Here is a 17,665-nt window from a genome sequence, read left to right as displayed (position 1 = left end):
TGGCACACACCTTTTAATCCTAGCACTCGGGAGGCAGAGGCAGGTAGATCGCTGTGAGTTTGAGGCCAGCCTGGTCTACAAGGTGAGCCAAGGCTACCCAGAGAAACCCTATCTTGAAAAACAAAACAAAACAAAAAACCCCTAAATAATAGTAAAACAAACAAACAAACAAAAAGGTCCCCAAGTCAGAACACAGCCTGTTTTGAGTATAGATAGCTTCCTCTAGTATCATCCACCAGGCCAGCCCTGCTTCTCATTTCTGGCTGTCTCCCTGGGATATCATAATAATAATAATAATAATAATAATAATAATAATAATAATAATAATAATAATAATAATAATAATAAAAAGTTGTAGACTCCATAGGCTTCTTTCTTACAAATGCCTCTAATTGCTTTGACTTTCTCAAAAGCTTTGTTTGTTTGAGATGGGGGAAAATAACAAACAAACAAGTACCTACTGTGTGTCTCCTTTTCAAATGGTCTTTGGGGAAGGGGCTGGAGAGATGGCTTAGAGGTTAAAAGCACTGTCTGCTCTTTCAGAGGTCCTGAGTTCAATTCCCAGCAACCACATGGTGGCTCATGGTCATCTATTATGAGATCTGGTGCCCTCTTCTGGTGGGCAGAACATTGTATACATAATAAATAAATAAAACTTTTTTTTTTTAAATGAAGTCTTTCAGACCCACAGTTTTCTCCGTCTCTGTTAGCTAAAGATTCACCCAGCTGGGGACAGAGCTGGACCAGAAAGACCTAGGAAGGAGCGATGGTATTGGGGTACAGGAGTAAACAGAGCAAGTGGGACCCAAATCAGCTTTACCAGCCAGGATGTGTGGGTAGCGGGGCTGCAGGGACAAGTTTGGCTGATGTTGCACAGGATCAGAGGGGTTTTGTGACAGAAGCAGCTCCAAGCTGAGACCTGGGGCCTGAGTCTAGTTGGTGAATAGCCGAGGCTGTGTTGTAGCTAGCCCTCAAAGATCGCACTGTGGACGGCTCTCCCAGTTCTCCTTACTGAGGCTGGTAAGCAGGTGTCTAGTGACCTTTGACCAACAAGACTCACTTGAGCCTTTTCCTTTCAGAGCATATGACAATGTCCTCAAGGATGCCGTTGCAGTCAAGAGCCAGGCGCTGGCCGTGGTGCCCGGCTCATCATCAGCTCCCACCCAAGTGCTGTTCCAACCACCCGCCTACCCAACTCTCAGCCAGCCACCGCCAACAACGCTAGCCCAATTCCAGAGTCCAGCGCAGGACTTGTGCTTGGCCTATCGGGACTCATTGCAGGCCCACCGCTCAGGGACCCTGTTCTCAGGAGACACTGGTCCATCCCTCCACACCCCATACCCAGCCCTCCAGCCCTTGGATATGTGTCCTGTGCCTGTCCCTGCATCCCTGAGCATGCAGATGGCCATTGCGGCTGAACCCAGGCACTGCCTTACTGCCACCTACGGAAGCAGCTACTTCAGCGGGAGCCATATGTTCCCCACAGGTTGTTTTGACAGCTAGGCCACATTTGGACCACACGGAGGATCCTGGAAGACCCAGACCGAGGATGTGTGGAAGTGACACACCTAAGAGCAGAGCTCAGCCAGGTGAGGCAAAGAGCCTAGTACCCTTCAAGAGAGAGCGTCTGTGCTCTTTTTTAAAAACAAGCAAACAAAGCAATGCAACCCAGACCCAGACATCCAGGGACATACCTCACCCAACAGAGTCTCTCTGGGAAACCTCTTCCGAGCGTGCCTGGAGGACAAAGACATGGCTCTGTGGCCATCCCCTAGAGCTGGGGAAGCCAATAGAGTACACACATCAGACTTGGTAAGAGACTTGGACGTTTAAGGACCGTACACATCAGTAGCCCATCCAGGCTTTTCAAAGACTACTTTTCATAGCTATGCCACTGAAAAGAAAGACCTGGCACCGCCTCTGTGTCCCTAGAAGATCTATCCTGAGTGTTTTTCTCTCCACACAAAGGGCCTCATGGCCTACGTTTACCCCTGAGCCCTGGGCCCATGCAGCACAGTGAGTGGCCGTCTTGCCCTTTGTTTTTTGAACCCAAACCTTTTTTTTTTTTAATCCTTCTAGATGTTTCACATGCTGCTGCTTCCTGGGACAATCTAGTTTTCTATCATGCAAAAACATCTTGTTTACATACTGTGTCAGGGATTTTGTGATACTTGAAAATTCCTTAGGAGAAAAAAAAAGTTTGGATTGCTATACTGTCTGTCTCACAGGAGGCTGTATCTTTTATTAACCCAACGTGGGGCAGACTGGTAGATAACAACAATGGAAGGGGGTGGGGGTGGGGGAACCACCTCCCAGGCACTCAGCTCTGGAAGAGTTAACCCTTGCAATGCTAGTGTTCACCTGTTGAGCTTAGATCACTGCTCCCTGGTGGGGAAATGCCACTGAGAGGAAGACGAAGGTTTAAACCTGTCTACACTTCCCTCTACCACATGCTTATAGTGCTAAAGTTAAACTGACCACATCCTTGAGTTTGGCCAATAGTAAAAGGTAATAATACTGTGGAATATGAGAGAAGTGGGGGGGGACGAACATGGTCTATGACACCAGCAGTGACCAGCAAAAGATTGCTGGAGCAAGAGCCAGTGTCTGGGATCTGCAGTTGCGAGCGCTCAGGAAGACCGTCACCATGTGCAATATGTTATAACTATGACTCATAGCCTGGGCTTATGATGTTCTTGCGGTTGGTTTTTGTTTTGTTTTTTGCTTTTTGTTTTTGTCAGGAGACAGGCTGTTCACCCACCAGCATTGGGGGGAGGTGCAAAAGACCACAGAAGCAAACTTTAGTTTTGTTTTTTGAAGCAATTTTGTACTTTTTATTTGTTTTGGTTTGTTTCTCTTTTTTTCGAGGGAGGGGTGACAGGCCTAATGTAGCCAAGGCTGGCCTTGAATTCCTGATCCTCCTGCTTCAGCCTCTCCTGTATGTCACCACACCTTGCCTCCCATCTTGGTTCTCTTTGACTCATTTGCCAATCCAAGAGACCGTAGCAGGGACTGCCAAAAAGGGGGCCACATGCCCCTGAGACAGATTTGAAATGCTGATGGGGCTTTTCTGAGCAGATGAATGTCTCTTGGAAACAGAATAAGAAGAGTGCTGGATCAGGATGGGGTGCTGCCATTTTGTCGCTTAGCCTAGGAGCCTGCACATTCGTTTGTTATTTCTTGTGGGTCCCACCCCTCCATTAGCAGCCTCTTTGTTTGTATTTATATGCAACTGGTTTGGAGTCCAAGTTATTGTACCTGTCTGCTCTGGCCTGGGGCTTGTGAGAAGCATCCTTACTGGTGTACCAGCTCTAGCCTGAGTCCCAGAACCAGGTGTCCTGCAAATAAACACATCACCTGCTCTCAGTCTCTTTTCTTCTTTGTCTGGAAATTTCTTTGCAGGCTATCCCTTCTTGACCTCTCTTAGCCTCAGTGGAGGTCTCCTGGTGAGAGGCGAAAGAGATCAAAGGGTTTATGAGCTTTCTCATTGCTGTGATACAACAACCCAGTAGAGCAACCGTAAGGGGAGAGTGGTCATTTCCACTCCTGGGTTGAGTATGCAGTTCACTGTGGCAGGGAAGCCATGGCAGGCAAGGGCAGTTTGTGGCAGCCGTGGCAGGAGTATGAGGCTACTTGTTCACACCTCCATGGATCAGGAGCAGAGATGGCATGGGAAGTAGAGTCAGGCGGTCACCCATCAAGGCTGGGTCCCTAGAGATCCTACTCCCTCCAGCTAGTCCCAACTTCAAAGGGTTCCACAACCTCCCAAGACAAGGCCACCAGCTGAGACCCAAGTGCCCAGATACATGATCCTATGAGGGACCGTTACAGTACCTTGGAGCTGTCAGTGTTGAAGGTTGCCCTCTGACCTCCACCCATGCCATGGGCATGGGTAGACTCACAGGAACACATACATCACACACAAAAAGGTTTTAAAAGGTAAAAACAAGCCATCCCTGGTGGTCTGTGCCTGCAGTCCTCTCACTCAATGGGCTCTGGGAGGAAGAGTGTGACTTTGAGGCTAGCCTGAGCTACACTGAGACTAGTTTAAAACTACAATGTACGTGGTAGGGCCTATGGATGAGAGCTTCCACTGTGGTGGAGAATACCACAGTTCACTCTTCCTAAGCCCACGGTCCTGCAGGAAAACCATAATGAGAGCTGCTGTCATGTGGGGTTAAGGGGTATTCGCCAGCACAGATAACTTCCTGGGTGACATTCTAAGGCATGAAGATTAAGACCAGACGAGGAGGACATTGAGGCCCATGTCTGTTGGTAAAGAGATGGAACAGTGCTCACACGCACTGTAGTCAATACCCACTGAGGCTGGGGGCTCTAGGTTTGGGGGACTTGGATAAAATGGATTGAGTTTACAAACAGCAATGAATTCTCATTGGACACATCCTTTCCTGGGGCTCTATTCTGCACCCCCCCATCTGTTACCATGGAGACCATTGAACTTTTGGCCTGGTATGAGCTCTAGGCAAAGCTGAGCATCATAGTCAGGGCGCCAGCTTTTAAGCAGAGAGATCACACTGATTTCTTCCAGACATGGGTACTCTGTGTAAGATATTGCCACAACAGAGCATGGCTAGAAAAAGTTTAAAAGCAGAGATGGTTAGTCATGGAGTCTCTCTCTCTCTCTCTCTCTCTCTCTCTCTCTCTCTCTCTCTCTCTCTCTCTCTCTCTCACACACACACACACACACACACACACACACACACACACACACACCACACACACACACACACACCTACCTTTAATTCCAGCAGGCAGGCTGATCTTTGGATCTGAAGCCAGCCTAGTCTACATAGTGCCAGGGCTACAGAAGGTGACACTGTCTGTAAACCAAAAAAAGAAAAAAGAAAAGAAAAAAGAAAAAGGAAAAGAAAGAAAGAAAAAAGCACAGAGCCAGCCCTGAGGCTCTCCTGGGGTGTTGTCTGGCTGCATGCAGCAGACCAAACCTGAGCAAGGTGCAGAATGAGCCGAAGCCTTCTCTAAGAGGGATGGGCCCAGAATCTGCACGTTAGCCTCAGAATACAGGTGTGAGAAATGTTCAGACTTTCAAGGAAAGAGTAAATGTGCAAGGCCTGGCTCCCTTGCTCAGAGGAGAATCCACACCCGGACCCCGTGAGTTCTCAGCTTCTCCGTTGTACAGCTAGGGATGGTGGTACACACCTGCAATCCTAGCCCTTGGGAGACTGGTGAGTGGAGATCTCAAAAAACAAACCAAAAACCTCACCTGGGTCATATACAGTATTTCACTGAGCTGAGCTGTGTAAAGGGTTGAGACATCCAGACTCCTTTTCCAAGGAGAACCTGCTTCCTGCTAGGTTCATACTATTAACTGCCTGGACCCTGACTGCAAAGCTGTTTGACCTCTCTTCTCAACTGTTCTCACTTCATCCCTGTGAAATGGGCTTCTTGCCCATTTTGCCATCAAATTGCTACCAGGATCACCCTGGGAACCCCAGGAATAGTTGGTGATATCAGAAAATACAATATGTTGATGTAACTGAGGGTATCTGCTCTTGGTACCCAGTAGGTAGAGTTTGGGGGTGCTGCTGAACATACTACATGTAGAGTACACCCCCCATGGCAAGGGATGAACATGCTACATGCAGAGAGTGCATGCACATGTGCACACACACCCCATGGCAATGGATGAACTAGCTGTAAATGGCTGAATTCTGGGTTGTCTTACGTTGAAAATGGACTCTGCAGTAGCCTTGGACTCTCATTATTCCTGTGTTTGCTTCAAACCACCTAAGATGCACTTGCTTATTGTCTCCCTGGTGTATCAGGTCTCCCACTTTCTGCTCACAAGCCCTTTACACCCAAGACATTTTTAATATGACCCTGATATATAGTGACATATAATAAGCATACAAGTCAAACATTTACTGATAATAAATCATATTCATTTCAAAACAGCCCTTAGATACATATAATGAAACACTTATTAAAGAAATCAAATTTGCATATTGGTGAGATAGAATTTTTACATAAAGAGCTAAAATTTTGGCTGAATATTTCATCTTCAGAACGTACTGGTATCTTTGATAGCAATATGGTGAGTTTGAGACAAGCCTGGTCTACATAATTTGTCACAATCAACCAATAAGCAAATATAATGTTTTAAAATTTAAATATTCTGTCGGGTGTAGTAGCGCACACCTTTAATCCCAGCATTCAGGAGGCAGAGGCAGGCAGATCTCTGAATTCAAGGCCAGCCTGGTCTACAGAGGGAGTTCCAGGACTGTTACACAGAGAAACCCTGTCTCCAAAGACAAAAGCAAACAAAAAATGTAAGATTCTAACACGGGGCAACGTGAAGAATGGAGGTAGAGAAATACTACATGCCTTTGCTTGCCGTAACTGAACCGTTCCGTTTGTGTAGAGTAAGAGACCATGTATGTTCAGGACAAACACTGCAATCCAGAAACTAGTCTGGAACTGGGACTGAGATGTTTCGGGTAGATTTAGTGGTAGTACCAGCATGCACAGTGACAGGTGGGGATACTCACTACTATACTAAGGAGGACGATGACCAGCATGCACAGCGTAAAGTGTTCATGTCGGGTGTTCAGAACCCAGGCTGCAGAGAAGTTTCCCAAACCTCAGATTCATTATCTATTTCATTTTTAATTCACTGCGGATTGTACCTTCAGAAACCTCTTAACTGATGTCTTTTCTTTTCATCTACCACATAAGGTCACAGCCCACAGTGAAACAAGCTGACACTTCAGCCATGTCCTCTCAGTGGAACTGGGGATGGAGGCAGGAGTCATAGCAACTGGTACCAGCTGAGCATTTACTCTTCTCTAGGCCCTGGCTAATAGTGCTCATCATCATCCTAGAAACCCCACAAAGAAGGAGATGTTGCAGCGGGTGTGGTGGCAGATGCCTTTAATCCCAGCACTCTGGATACAGAGGCAGGCGGATCATTGTGAGTTCAAGGCCAGCCTGGTCTACAAAGTGAGTCCAGGACAGCCAAGGCTACAAAGAGAAACACTGTCTGGGGGGGGGGGGGGGGGGAGAGAAGAAGAAGAAGGACATGTTGCTGGGCGAGGTGGTGTGCACACATCTTTTATCCCAGCACTGGCAGAGGCAGGTGATCTCTGTGAGTTCAAGGCCAGCCAAGGTTACATAGTGAGACTCTGTCTCAATAATAATAATAATAATAATAATAATAATAATAAATCAAGGCACATAAAAATTTGCTGGAGTGGAGCAATAAAGGAAAGAGCCACAATTCAAACCCAGTGTAGCCTGAACCTAACTGGCTAAGCATGAGGAGGCCTTGATAACCTTCTGATACAGGGACTAGATGGGTCAAGATGAGACTCAGCAATGTCCAGTGACGCCCCTACATGACTTACAAGCTGGTGGTAGAGGCACTCCTGACCCTCGGTAACACTGACTTGAGAGTGGTGGCCGTGACAATGGAAGTGCTGGTGGGGGCAACTCTATTAGGGTAAGTTCACTATTAGCCCCACTTATGGGTGAAGAAACAGGCTCAGAAAAGGGATGGACTTGAGAAAGGTGGCACAGCTACTACATGACAAAAGAGGGACCCTGGCAGTGAGGGAGAGGGACTTGACTTCCAGAATGAAAATTGTTAACCACTTTTCCTGCTTGTAGGCCAGCAGGTTGACACTTTGCCCTTGGTCCCTCACTCCATATACCTGCAAAACTGTGGTCTCCATCAGGGGATGAGGCTCAGCCGCACGTACTCTCAGACTCGCCTTTTTTCCTGCTGTATAGCCTTGGGTGGATCTCTACCCTTCTCTGAACCTACTTCTATATCTGTGAAATATATTTTAGCCAAGAGCTGAGGTTCTTTTTAAAACATAATTATTATTTATTTTTATCTTATGCATATTGGTGCTCTGCCTCCGTGTGTAAGAGCAGCCAGCGCTCTTAACTGCTGAGCCATCTCTCCAGCCCAAGAGCTGAGGTTCTTTGATTACATATTCGCTGAGTCTGGGAGAGTCACAGTGCAGATCTAATCTGATACAGAGACTTCCTCTCTGTCAACTATTTGAATGTATCTTATTTTGCCATACATGTGTATGTGTGTGGTATTTGTGTGTGGAGTATGTATTTGTTAGTGTGCCAGTGTGCAACTGAACCTTATATGTGTGGACATGCATGTGGAGACCAGGGTTCAACAGCAGGTATCTTTGCATTTTTTTAAATTTCATTTAAATTTATGTGCATTGGTGTGAGGGTGTCAGATCTTGGAGTTACAGACAGTTGTGAGCTGCCGTGTGGGTGCTGGGAATTGAACCCAGGTCCTTTGGAAGAGCAGGCAGTGCTCTTAACCACTGAGCCATCTCTCCAGCTCCTATCTTTGCTCTTTTTTTTTTTTTTGCTTTATTATTTTTAAAAACCCACCAGAAATAAATAAAGACATCACACATCAAATTTTTACAAAGTTGAGTGCCAGTTCTATATACATTCATTACATTCTATGTCTTTGGATATGGTTGATTTCTTTTGGAGGTAGAGTCTCTCTGTGAACCAAAGGTCACTGACTTATCTAAATTAGCTTAACCCCTGAGTTTCCGGGATCTACTTATTTCTACCCTCCCAGCACTGGGATTACTGGCCACCCAGTGGCCAGTATCCGGATGCCACCATCCCTAGCTTTTGGGAGTCTTTGGGGATTTGAACTCAGATCCTCACACTTTCAGGATAGCCAACTGTGCCATGTCTCCAATCATGGACTTTATCTTTGATTCACTTATGGGCGTGAATTCTTCCCTACCTTCCTTTCCTCTGTCTCCTGTCCTCTGTCTCTCCTCCCTCCTCCCTTCCCTTCCTCCCTCTCCCTCTTACAATTTTCAGCCTAATTGTGGGTGACTCTGTTATTCAGCGACTTCCTATCCAAGCTTGCTATGAGTAATTATTCAGTCTGGAGGGGAAATAGCGATGCCGTGCCTTTAATTTAATGCTTACCTAGTTCACTTAATTAGCAATAAGTCTTAGCAAAACGATGGAGTTCATGGGATCCTGGCTGCTGGCTTGGTGGATGAGACTCTGCATGATGTTCTTGAAAAGATGGGCAGAGTCTTAGTAGAGCAAGGAAAGAGGCTGCCGGCGAACTGGGCAGGACCCATGTCCAAGCCAAGGAAGCTTTGTAAGCAAAAGATGAGATTGCATCCTTTTTCTTAAGGACCACTTGGTAAGCACCTGTGCCCTAAGACTCTAGTAAACACAAACAAAGACATTCTGGAGCCAGCAGTGGTGATTCATGGAGCACTTTTATTGGTGGGTTGTAGCCCCTCAGAGCCCAGCCTCGTGGCTCAAGCCAGCCTCTTGCTTACACGCTCATAGGTCACATCCCCGATGGTGGAGATCTGAAAGAAGCAAGCAGAACAAAGTGAGTCAGTGTGCTCCACGATTCAGTGTGCTCCTCCCCCCACCCCCACCCCCCAACCAGGCAGTGGCCCTGAGGTGATCGTGAGGTGCAGCTGAAGGAAGGCCAAGCACCATTGCCATTACTGGGTGGATGCAAGGCAGGTGCACTGCTTTCTAGCCCTTAGGTTCCCTGTCAGTCACAGGAGTCACTGCAGAGAAAATGTGGTAACTGCTGAGCAGGGGCGAGAGAGATGGGCTGCAGGCACATTAGCCCCTGTTCTATCACTTCTCCTCTTGACTACTGCATGCCAGGCCCCCTTTTCACATTATCCCATCTATAAGTCCCAAGAGCCCCAGGTGCTTGGTTGGTTGGTCCCATTATACAGAGGAGCAAACTGAGGGTTGATTCAGTGTGTGAAGATTAAGTCTTGTGGACACAAACCTACTCCATGTCTCCTGCCCTCAGCTCTCCCTGTACAGCTCGGACCTGGGAACTTTGCTTTGGAATCAGGATTCACTGACTGACATTTCTCATCAAAGCTTCCAATGGGCCAGTTTCCACCCAGAGCAGAAGATAAGAACTTTTATTATTTTCACATGTGTGGGTGGAAAACAGCATGCACGTGGGGGTCAGAAGACAACTTGCAGGAGTTAGTTCTTTCCTTCTATCCTGTGGGTTCCGGGAATCGGACTCAGTTCCTCAGGCTTGGCAGCAAGCACCTTCATCCACTGGCTCTTTTTTCTTTTCTTTTCTTTCTTTTTTTTCTTTTTTAAGATTTATTTATTTATTATTATATATACAGAGCTCTGCCTACATGTACACCTGCAGGCCAGAGGAGGGTATCAGATCACACTATAGATGGTTGTGAGCCACCATGTTGTTGCTGGGAATTGAACTCATGACCTCTGGAAGAGCAGTCAGTGCTCTTAACCGCTGAGCCATCTCTCCAGCCCCTCTTTTTTCTTTTCAACACTACTTAATCTATTTTCCAATTCTAATTTGATTTTGGCAGTACTAAGGGTTGAACCAAGGACCTCACACAGGTAAGTAAGCAATTTCCGTTAAAATATATCCTCTGGCCTGCCCCGCCCCCTCTGTGTGTATGAGAGAGAAATAGTTGAGGGGAGGGGGGTTGTCAGTGTCTCATTCTAGTCCAGGCTGACCTGGAGCTCAAGAGCCTCCTATTTTGACTCCCAGAATGTTGGGACTACGGGCATTTGCAGCCATGATCAGATATATTTTAATCCTACAACAAAAAACATGGCAGGTAGCAGAGCCCTGCTGATCTTTGAGGAGAGGCTGAGAAATTTCCTCTAGAAATCAGGTGAGACTCTCTGCCTCCACAGTATACTAGCTGTGTGACCGAAGGCAAGCCACATACTGTCTCTGAGCCTCATGAAGCAGCTCTTTAAAACAGAAATAATAGAGGGGGGAAAAAACCCAGAAATAATAGGAACCTTTCTGCACACTCACCTCCACCAACTTGTCACCCACGATCTCCGAAGTCTGGTGATAGTTGGGGAAGTCTGCCACCACCTTCCCGCCTTCCATCTTCACAGTAGCCTGCGAGAGAGAGCGCGAGAGAGACAAAGGATTGAATGTGACGCCTCTATTCACAGCCTAATGATTCTTTCTTGGCACCACTTAGGTCATTTTAGAAATAACATATGTAGGCCTGGTTCAGTTGGCAGATTCAGTTGCCTGCCATGCCCAAGGGTCTCAAAAGCAAGAGGAAGGGAAGAGACAGCTGGGGAGATTGTGCAGTGGGGAAAGTGACTGGAGTTCGGATCCCCCAGCACTCACATTGGGGGGGCGGGGGAAGCCGGTCGTCATGGCAATGTATGCCTATAACACTACCCCATATCACACCACCCTCACTCGGTGGCAGAGACAGGCAGATCCCACAGGCCCACTGACTAGCTAGTCTAGCCGAACAGAAATGCCAGGGTCAGTGAGAGCTCCTGCCTCAAAAAGTAAGGTGGAGAGTGATAAAAGAAGGTAGAACCCTGATATCAACCTCTGGTTTCCATATACACATGCACAGGTGAGCGTATATACACATGTGCACACACGATAGATAGATAGATAGATAGATAGATAGATAGATAGATATAGATGATAAAGAAAGGAAAAAGATGATAGATGAGTAGATAGATAGATCGATAGAAGATAAATGATAGAGCAATTATTCATTAAGTGTTTGAGGTGAGTTGTGTTAAATGTTCAGCAAATATTAGCTGTTTTTGTTTCTGTTTGTTTGCTTTTGGTTTCTTAAGACACTGTTTCTCAGCCAGGTGTGGTGGCGCACACCTTTAATCCCAGCACTCGGGAGACAGAGGCAGGAGGGTCGCTGTGAGTTCGAGGCCAGCCTGGTGTACAAAGCTAGTCCAGGACAGCCAAGGCTACACAGGGAAACAGCCTCGAAAAACCAAAACCGAAACCAAAAAAACCAAAGACACGGTTTCTCTCTGTTGCCCTGGCTGTCCCAGAACTTACTATATAGACCAGGCTGGCCTAGAACTCACAGAGATCCACCCGCCTCTGCCAAATGGTGTCCCAAGCCCTGGGATTAATGACATGCAGCAGCTATTTGTATCTGTCTCAGCATTGGGTTTCTCACTGTTGGCAGCCATTATTCAGCAGGAACATTAAGCTACCAAGTAACAAAGCTTTCTGCATTGAAGGTTCAGCCTGGCGAGCAGAGGGGTCATTTCTGAAATAGAGAAGCTGGCCTGTGGCCTGGGGAGACAGGGCAGGGCAGCCAGGGGGCTCTTACCTTGAACTTCTTGCCCCCCATGGTCTGCATTTCACTTTCTTTGCCAATGGTGAACTGGTTGCTCATAATGTTGCCCCCAGCGTAAGACTGGGACCAGGTGAAGTCCTGTCCGTCTTGCTTTACCTCTGTGATGATCTTGAAGTTGCGCCCCTTTTCAATCACGTCTCCAGGAAGACCTGGGCCCAGTGACAACCAGAGGGAGAACCTTAGGATCTACTTATAGAAATGTGATTTCCTCCCCAGAGGCGAGCTCACCTGCAGGTCTGAACACAGTGTCTGAGACATAGATAGCCATCTCACTGTGTTTTCATTCACAATATGGTGACAGTAAGGACCAACTCTTAGAGCTGTTGTGAAGATTAAATTCAATGGGTTCTAGCTCTCACAGCTCCTCACAACTACTTGGTGCTCTTCAATAATAGCAACTCGAGGGGGCCAGGGAGATGGCTCAGCAGTTAAAAGCACTTATTCCTACAGAAGACCTGGGTTCAATTCCCAGCACCCAGCTCCTCACAGCTATCTGTAACACTGGTACACAGATACACAAAGGGGCAAAACACTCATGCAACTAAAACAATCCTAATTAAAATAAATAAATAAATAGCAGGGCTGGAGAGTTGGCTCAGAGGTTAAGAGCTCTGGTTGTTCTTCCAGAGGTCCTGAGTTCAATTCCCGCAATCATCTACAATTTGATCTAATGCCTTCTTCTGGTGTGCAGTTATATATGCAGGCAGAATACTGTATACATAATAAATAAATCATTAAAAATAATAACAGCATTTCTCCCTACAGATGTTGCTATATCAATGTAGCAAAAAATCTGCCAGCCCAGAAAGTTTTAGAATAGATACAACCTTTAAGATGAAAGTCTTCTAACACTTCTTCTATTCTATAGATGAGAAAAACAAGATGGGCCCTGGAGAATTAAGAACACTCACTGCTCTTGCAGAGCACCAGGGTTCAGTTCCCAGCACCCACATGATAATTGACAACCATCTGTAACCCCAGTTGCAATATATCAGGTGCCCTCTTCTGGCTCCTGAGGACACGAGGCAGTTACATACATACAAGCAAACCTCTAACACACATAAAATGAAAATAAATAAATCTTACAAAACACACACACTCAGAAGAAAAAGAATCCTGTCCACAGGACTTGGGGGGACAGGGAGACAGGGTTGTGCTCTCAGGGCCATTCTTATACAACAGATGTGGCCGCAAGAGGAGGGCCCACAGCTGTCCTTCCTTTTTTTTTTTTTTTTTTTTTCTGAAGTCTTGAGTGCCCTGGGCTGAGGATGACCTTGAACTTCTGACCTTCCTTCCTCTGTCTCCTGAGTGCTGGGATTAAAGGCAATCACTACAATGCCTGGATTATACAGTGCTGGGGATGGAACCAGGGCCTCACTTATGCTAGGCAACCCCTCTACCAACTGAGCACCATCTGATCCTTCACAATTGCATGGCCTCAGGGCTAGTGCACTGAAAATTACTAGGACTGTCAAATCTACTTTCTCTTTAACACTTTGGAACTGACCAATGTCAAAGGTCAACTCACAACAGACCATTGTCAAAGGGCAAGCAGTACAATAACAACAACAACAACTCGTCTCTCTACCTAAAATAGCACAGTAAGAGAAGAAAGTTTGTTGATTGAATATGTGGATTATCTGGTTTCGATATTAACTCCTTGGTGATCTCTCCCTAGCAGGATAGAGTGACATCACTCATGACAGGGTCCTGGGTGTTAATGACCTCTGTCACTGACTTAGGTAAATCATCAAGAATATTGGGTCAGTGGGCTGGAGAGATGGCTCAACCATTAAAGGTTAGGCTCATGACCAAACTATTGGGACAGCCTTTGTATGTCGCAGATGATCAATAAATTTGAGTAGGGGTAGCCATGTGTGCATGAAGCCCCAGGGTTGGTCCCCACCACTACATAAAACAAGGTATGCACACACCTGTCATCCCAGCACTCAGAAAGAGAGGCAAAGGGATCAGAATTTCAAAGGCATCTTCAGTTACATAGTGATTTTTGAGGCCAGCTTAGACTACATGAGACCCTGCTTCTAACAACAACAACAACAGTAAGCGTTTGAATAAATAAACATCAAATCTCCACTTCCCAATTACTACTATTTGGCCTTGGAATGTTGATGCAACCTGTTTGAGCCTCACACTTCCGCATATGTGAAGTAGGGATACTAAAATTCGATTAAATCTTTTAAAAATCAAAAGGTGTCTTACAGCTTTGATTATCTTTAAGACAGAACAGAGTGCTTACTCATCAAAAGTATGGGTGGATGGATGCATGCATGGATGGATGGATGGATGGATGGAGTCTGTCCTATTCTCCCCCTAGAAATTGGTTTTCTATCCCAGAGCTGGTCGAGCCCCAGGGAAAGGACACAAAGAAGCTCACTCACCCAGGCGCTTCATGAACTCGTCATAATTCTTCTCACTCTCAAATTCAAATTTGCCACTGAAGGCCATAGTGCTGGGAGAGAGCTGGCAGCAGTGAGCAGCGAACAGCGAGCCGAGCCGAGGAAGAAGGTCGGTGCTGAGGACTCTGGAGCCCCAGCTTATAAACACTCCCAACTGCCAAGGCTCAGCCCCAAAGTCACCCCACTCCTCAGTCCTGCCCCTAACCGGGAGGGGCTCGATGTTTTACGATGCGGGCAGGAGCCCCAAGGTTATTCACCCCTAGAAATCCATGCACAATCCCACCACCAGTCTCTGCAAGGCCAGGGCCAGGAAGGCCACTGAGCGGAGCATGGTGTGGTTCACCTCTGCGCTCCTCCAGCCCTCCACTCACCCCTGCCCCGCCCTTTCCTCATTCACCCAGCACAGTGCATTGAACTGTATGTGACCATGCAGAAGAATGAGGCATGAGCCTTCCCCAGGGGTCTCCCAGGACATGCCCGACCCAAAGCACCCATGTGCAGTGTGTTAGCTACATGTGATGATGTATGCCACTTTACACAGGGGGCTTCAGCTTTCCTGGGGGGGGGAGGAAGCTCCTGGACCACACCAAAGTAGCAATGCAGAGTATCTACAGAGGCCCTCAGCAGCATCTTCATCACTGTTATTGTTAATTACAAAGTTTCAGCTAGGCACCCACTGTGGCTCACACCTATGGCTTCAGTACTTTGAGAGGCTGAGGCAGGAGGATTGCCATAAGGCCAAGAACAGGATGGGCTACAGAGCAAGGCCCTGTCTCAGGAAAACAAACAAAGGGAAACAAACAAAACCTCTCCTTTCCTGGGCTTTCCTCTCTATGAGCTTGCATCATTTCCATTTAAAGCAGAATTCCCCACAGTTGCTCACTCCCAGACCTGGGGGCTAAGTGGTTTCTTTTTCTTTCTGTCTGTCTATGTCTGTCTCTGTCTCTGTCTCTCTGTTCTCCCTTCTCTCTCTCATGTATGCTCACACATGCTCCATGGTGTGTGGGGGAGCGGAGGCTCAGAAAGTAAGTTTCATAAATTCAGGTCAAGCCTGGGCAGCAAATACCTTTCTCCACTGAGCCGTCTTACTTCCTAAACCAATGAAAAGTCAGCTTTGCCACACAGTTTACCATTCTTCGTTCAGTCTCTAATCCTAGAATCCCTTAGCCCAGCCAGGAGCCTTTTCTTTTTCTTTTTTCTTTCTTTTCTTTTGAGACAGTTTCAGGTAGCCCACACAGGCCTCAGCTTCTCTAAGTAGTCTAGGATGACCTTCATCTCCTGATCTCCTGCCTTAGCCTCCCTAAAGGTGGGACTTTAGGCCACGCCAACACATTTGGTGCTTATATCACTCTAAATGGCTCAGTGGTAAAGAGCTTGCCTAGCATGGGCATGGTCTTAGGTTCTAGTCTCAGCACCATAATCAATCAATCATCAATCAATTAATCATCACATCCTATTCTATGTTTAGCTTACTCTCTATCTGGATCTTTGAGTTGTTTCCAAGCCTTTTCTATCATAATTAGTTATTGATCATACCTCTGGGTGTGTATATATCAGATGATTAGCTGGAATAGCGGCTAAGGATTGATTCCTCAGTAAGAAAGGGGCCCATGTGACTGGGGGTGGGGGGAGTTCCCAAGGGGGGAGGGTAGAGAAGACAACAGAACAACACAGAAGGGGCAAATACTGGGAGTAAAGGGTACAGTGGGAAAGAGGTCAAAAGGGATGAGGAGAGGGTGGAAGGGAAAGTGGAAAGAACCAACCAAACTGGGATACATATGAAATCTTGATGTGTACAGAGCCCCTACTGCTCTGTACAACAAATTTTTAAAAAATAAATAAAGGGATGGATTACTAAGTATAGTTCCTGGGACAAATGGATCTGAAAGTCTTACTGTGTAGACCAGGCTGGTCTTGAATTCACGAAATCTGCCTATCTCTGATTCCCAGGTCTGGAATTAAAGGTGTATGTCACTACACCACACAGAAGGGGGTCTTATATTTAAATATTAATATCTAGAAGGGCATTGTGGTACATGCCTGCAATCTTAGAACTTGGGAGACTGAGGCAGGAGGATTATCCACAATTCCAGGACAGCTGGTGCTATAAAGTGAAACAATGTCTTTAAAAATAATAATTGGCTAGCTTAAGAAATAATAAAATAGGGTCAGCGAGATGGCTCATAGGGCTAAGACACTTGCCACCAACCTTGATGACCTGAGCTCAATCCTCAGGACTCACATGACAGAAAGAGAGAGCTGACTCCAGCAAATGTGCTGTGGCATCTGTGCACACACACTCACACACTCAAAATAAGTACAAGGAGGTAATAATTTTAAAAATAATAATAATAATAATAAAATGTGTATATCTATCACTGCCATTCAGAAAGGCTAGAGGGGTTTACATTCCCTCCCATAGCCATGTGAGAATTTCCCTACAGAATAATAATAGTGATGAAATAATAAGGACAGTAATAGTTGACAGGTTTTGGGCATTTGTGGCTGATCTCACTGACTCTTCAAGACAAGTGTGTGAAGTAGCAAACAGAACTTGGAAACAGTGGGCCTCTTAGCTCCCTGCCCACCAACTTCTCCCACATTGGAAGAACTGGCTTCTCCCAAGCTGCTGCTCCGCCATAAGGACAGGAAGAGAGTGGTGAGGTGTGGGCAGGACAACGCTGGCACCTAGGTGCCTGACTCAGCTGCATCCCTTCCCTTGGTGCATCTGACCCGACACCCTCCATCCAACCACACCCATATCCGTCCTCTTATTCTGGAGTTCATCTGTTTGAACATTCGGCCTGCAAGGTAGGGTAAATGAACTCCAACTGCAGGTTTTATGAGGCCATTGAACCAGTGATGCAAATATACCCCTATGGAGATAAGAGTGATCCCAAGGCTATATTCCTTTTGGGCACCCCAACTTACAAACCTGGACTTTAGATAATGCCTCAAACAGGCACCACCATCCTGAGAAGAATATGGCATGGGACCCGGGTGCTTGGGTGCCTGGGTGCCTGCTCAGAGGGGGACCCTGGGCTTTCTTTCACCCTACCTCATATGGACACGTGAGCT

General features: G+C 46.6%; 2 protein-coding genes across 4 annotated transcripts in view; one reads left to right on the top strand and one right to left on the bottom strand.

Annotated features, from left to right (window-relative positions):
- Window positions 1-3,366, top strand: part of CCNJL (cyclin J like) — a 59,279-nt gene extending 55,913 nt beyond the window's left edge. For all 3 annotated transcript variants that reach the window (XM_084761211.1, XM_084761210.1, XM_084761212.1), the window contains exon 6: window positions 1,080-3,366. In XM_084761211.1, coding sequence (XP_084617337.1) covers window positions 1,080-1,503 — 424 coding nt within the window. In that variant the 3' untranslated portion in view covers window positions 1,504-3,366. The remainder of the gene's footprint in view (window positions 1-1,079) is intronic.
- Window positions 3,367-9,250: 5,884 nt separating this feature from the next.
- FABP6 (fatty acid binding protein 6) lies at window positions 9,251-14,684 on the bottom strand. The gene is made up of 4 exons (XM_084763001.1): window positions 14,570-14,684; window positions 12,144-12,319; window positions 10,841-10,930; window positions 9,251-9,365 (listed from the first exon to the last, which is right to left on the bottom strand). Exons 1-4 carry the CDS (start codon window positions 14,634-14,636, stop codon window positions 9,312-9,314), a joined length of 387 nt encoding a protein of 128 aa, XP_084619127.1. The 5' UTR covers window positions 14,637-14,684; the 3' UTR covers window positions 9,251-9,311.
- Between the last annotated feature and the right edge of the window lie 2,981 nt (window positions 14,685-17,665).

Source organism: Acomys minous, assembly GCF_964271855.1.
Source record: "Acomys minous genome assembly, chromosome: 16".
Lineage (NCBI taxonomy): Eukaryota > Metazoa > Chordata > Mammalia > Rodentia > Muridae > Acomys > Acomys minous.
The sequence above is the reverse complement of the archived record's forward strand: the minus strand, read 5'-3'. Positions and strand labels throughout refer to the sequence as shown.

Bases quoted from the DNA above. Each gene is read 5' to 3' on its own strand.
- FABP6 (XM_084763001.1), bottom strand. From the start codon at position 14,636: ATGGCCTTCAGTGGCAAATTTGAATTTGAGAGTGAGAAGAATTATGAC. The intron at 10,931-12,143 runs GTAAGAGCCCCC...TCTCTCTCGCAG, and splicing joins TGGGGGGCAAGAAGTTCAAG to GCTACTGTGAAGATGGAAGG. The intron at 9,366-10,840 runs GTGAGTGTGCAG...TGCTTCTTTCAG, and splicing joins TGGGTGACAAGTTGGTGGAG to ATCTCCACCATCGGGGATGT.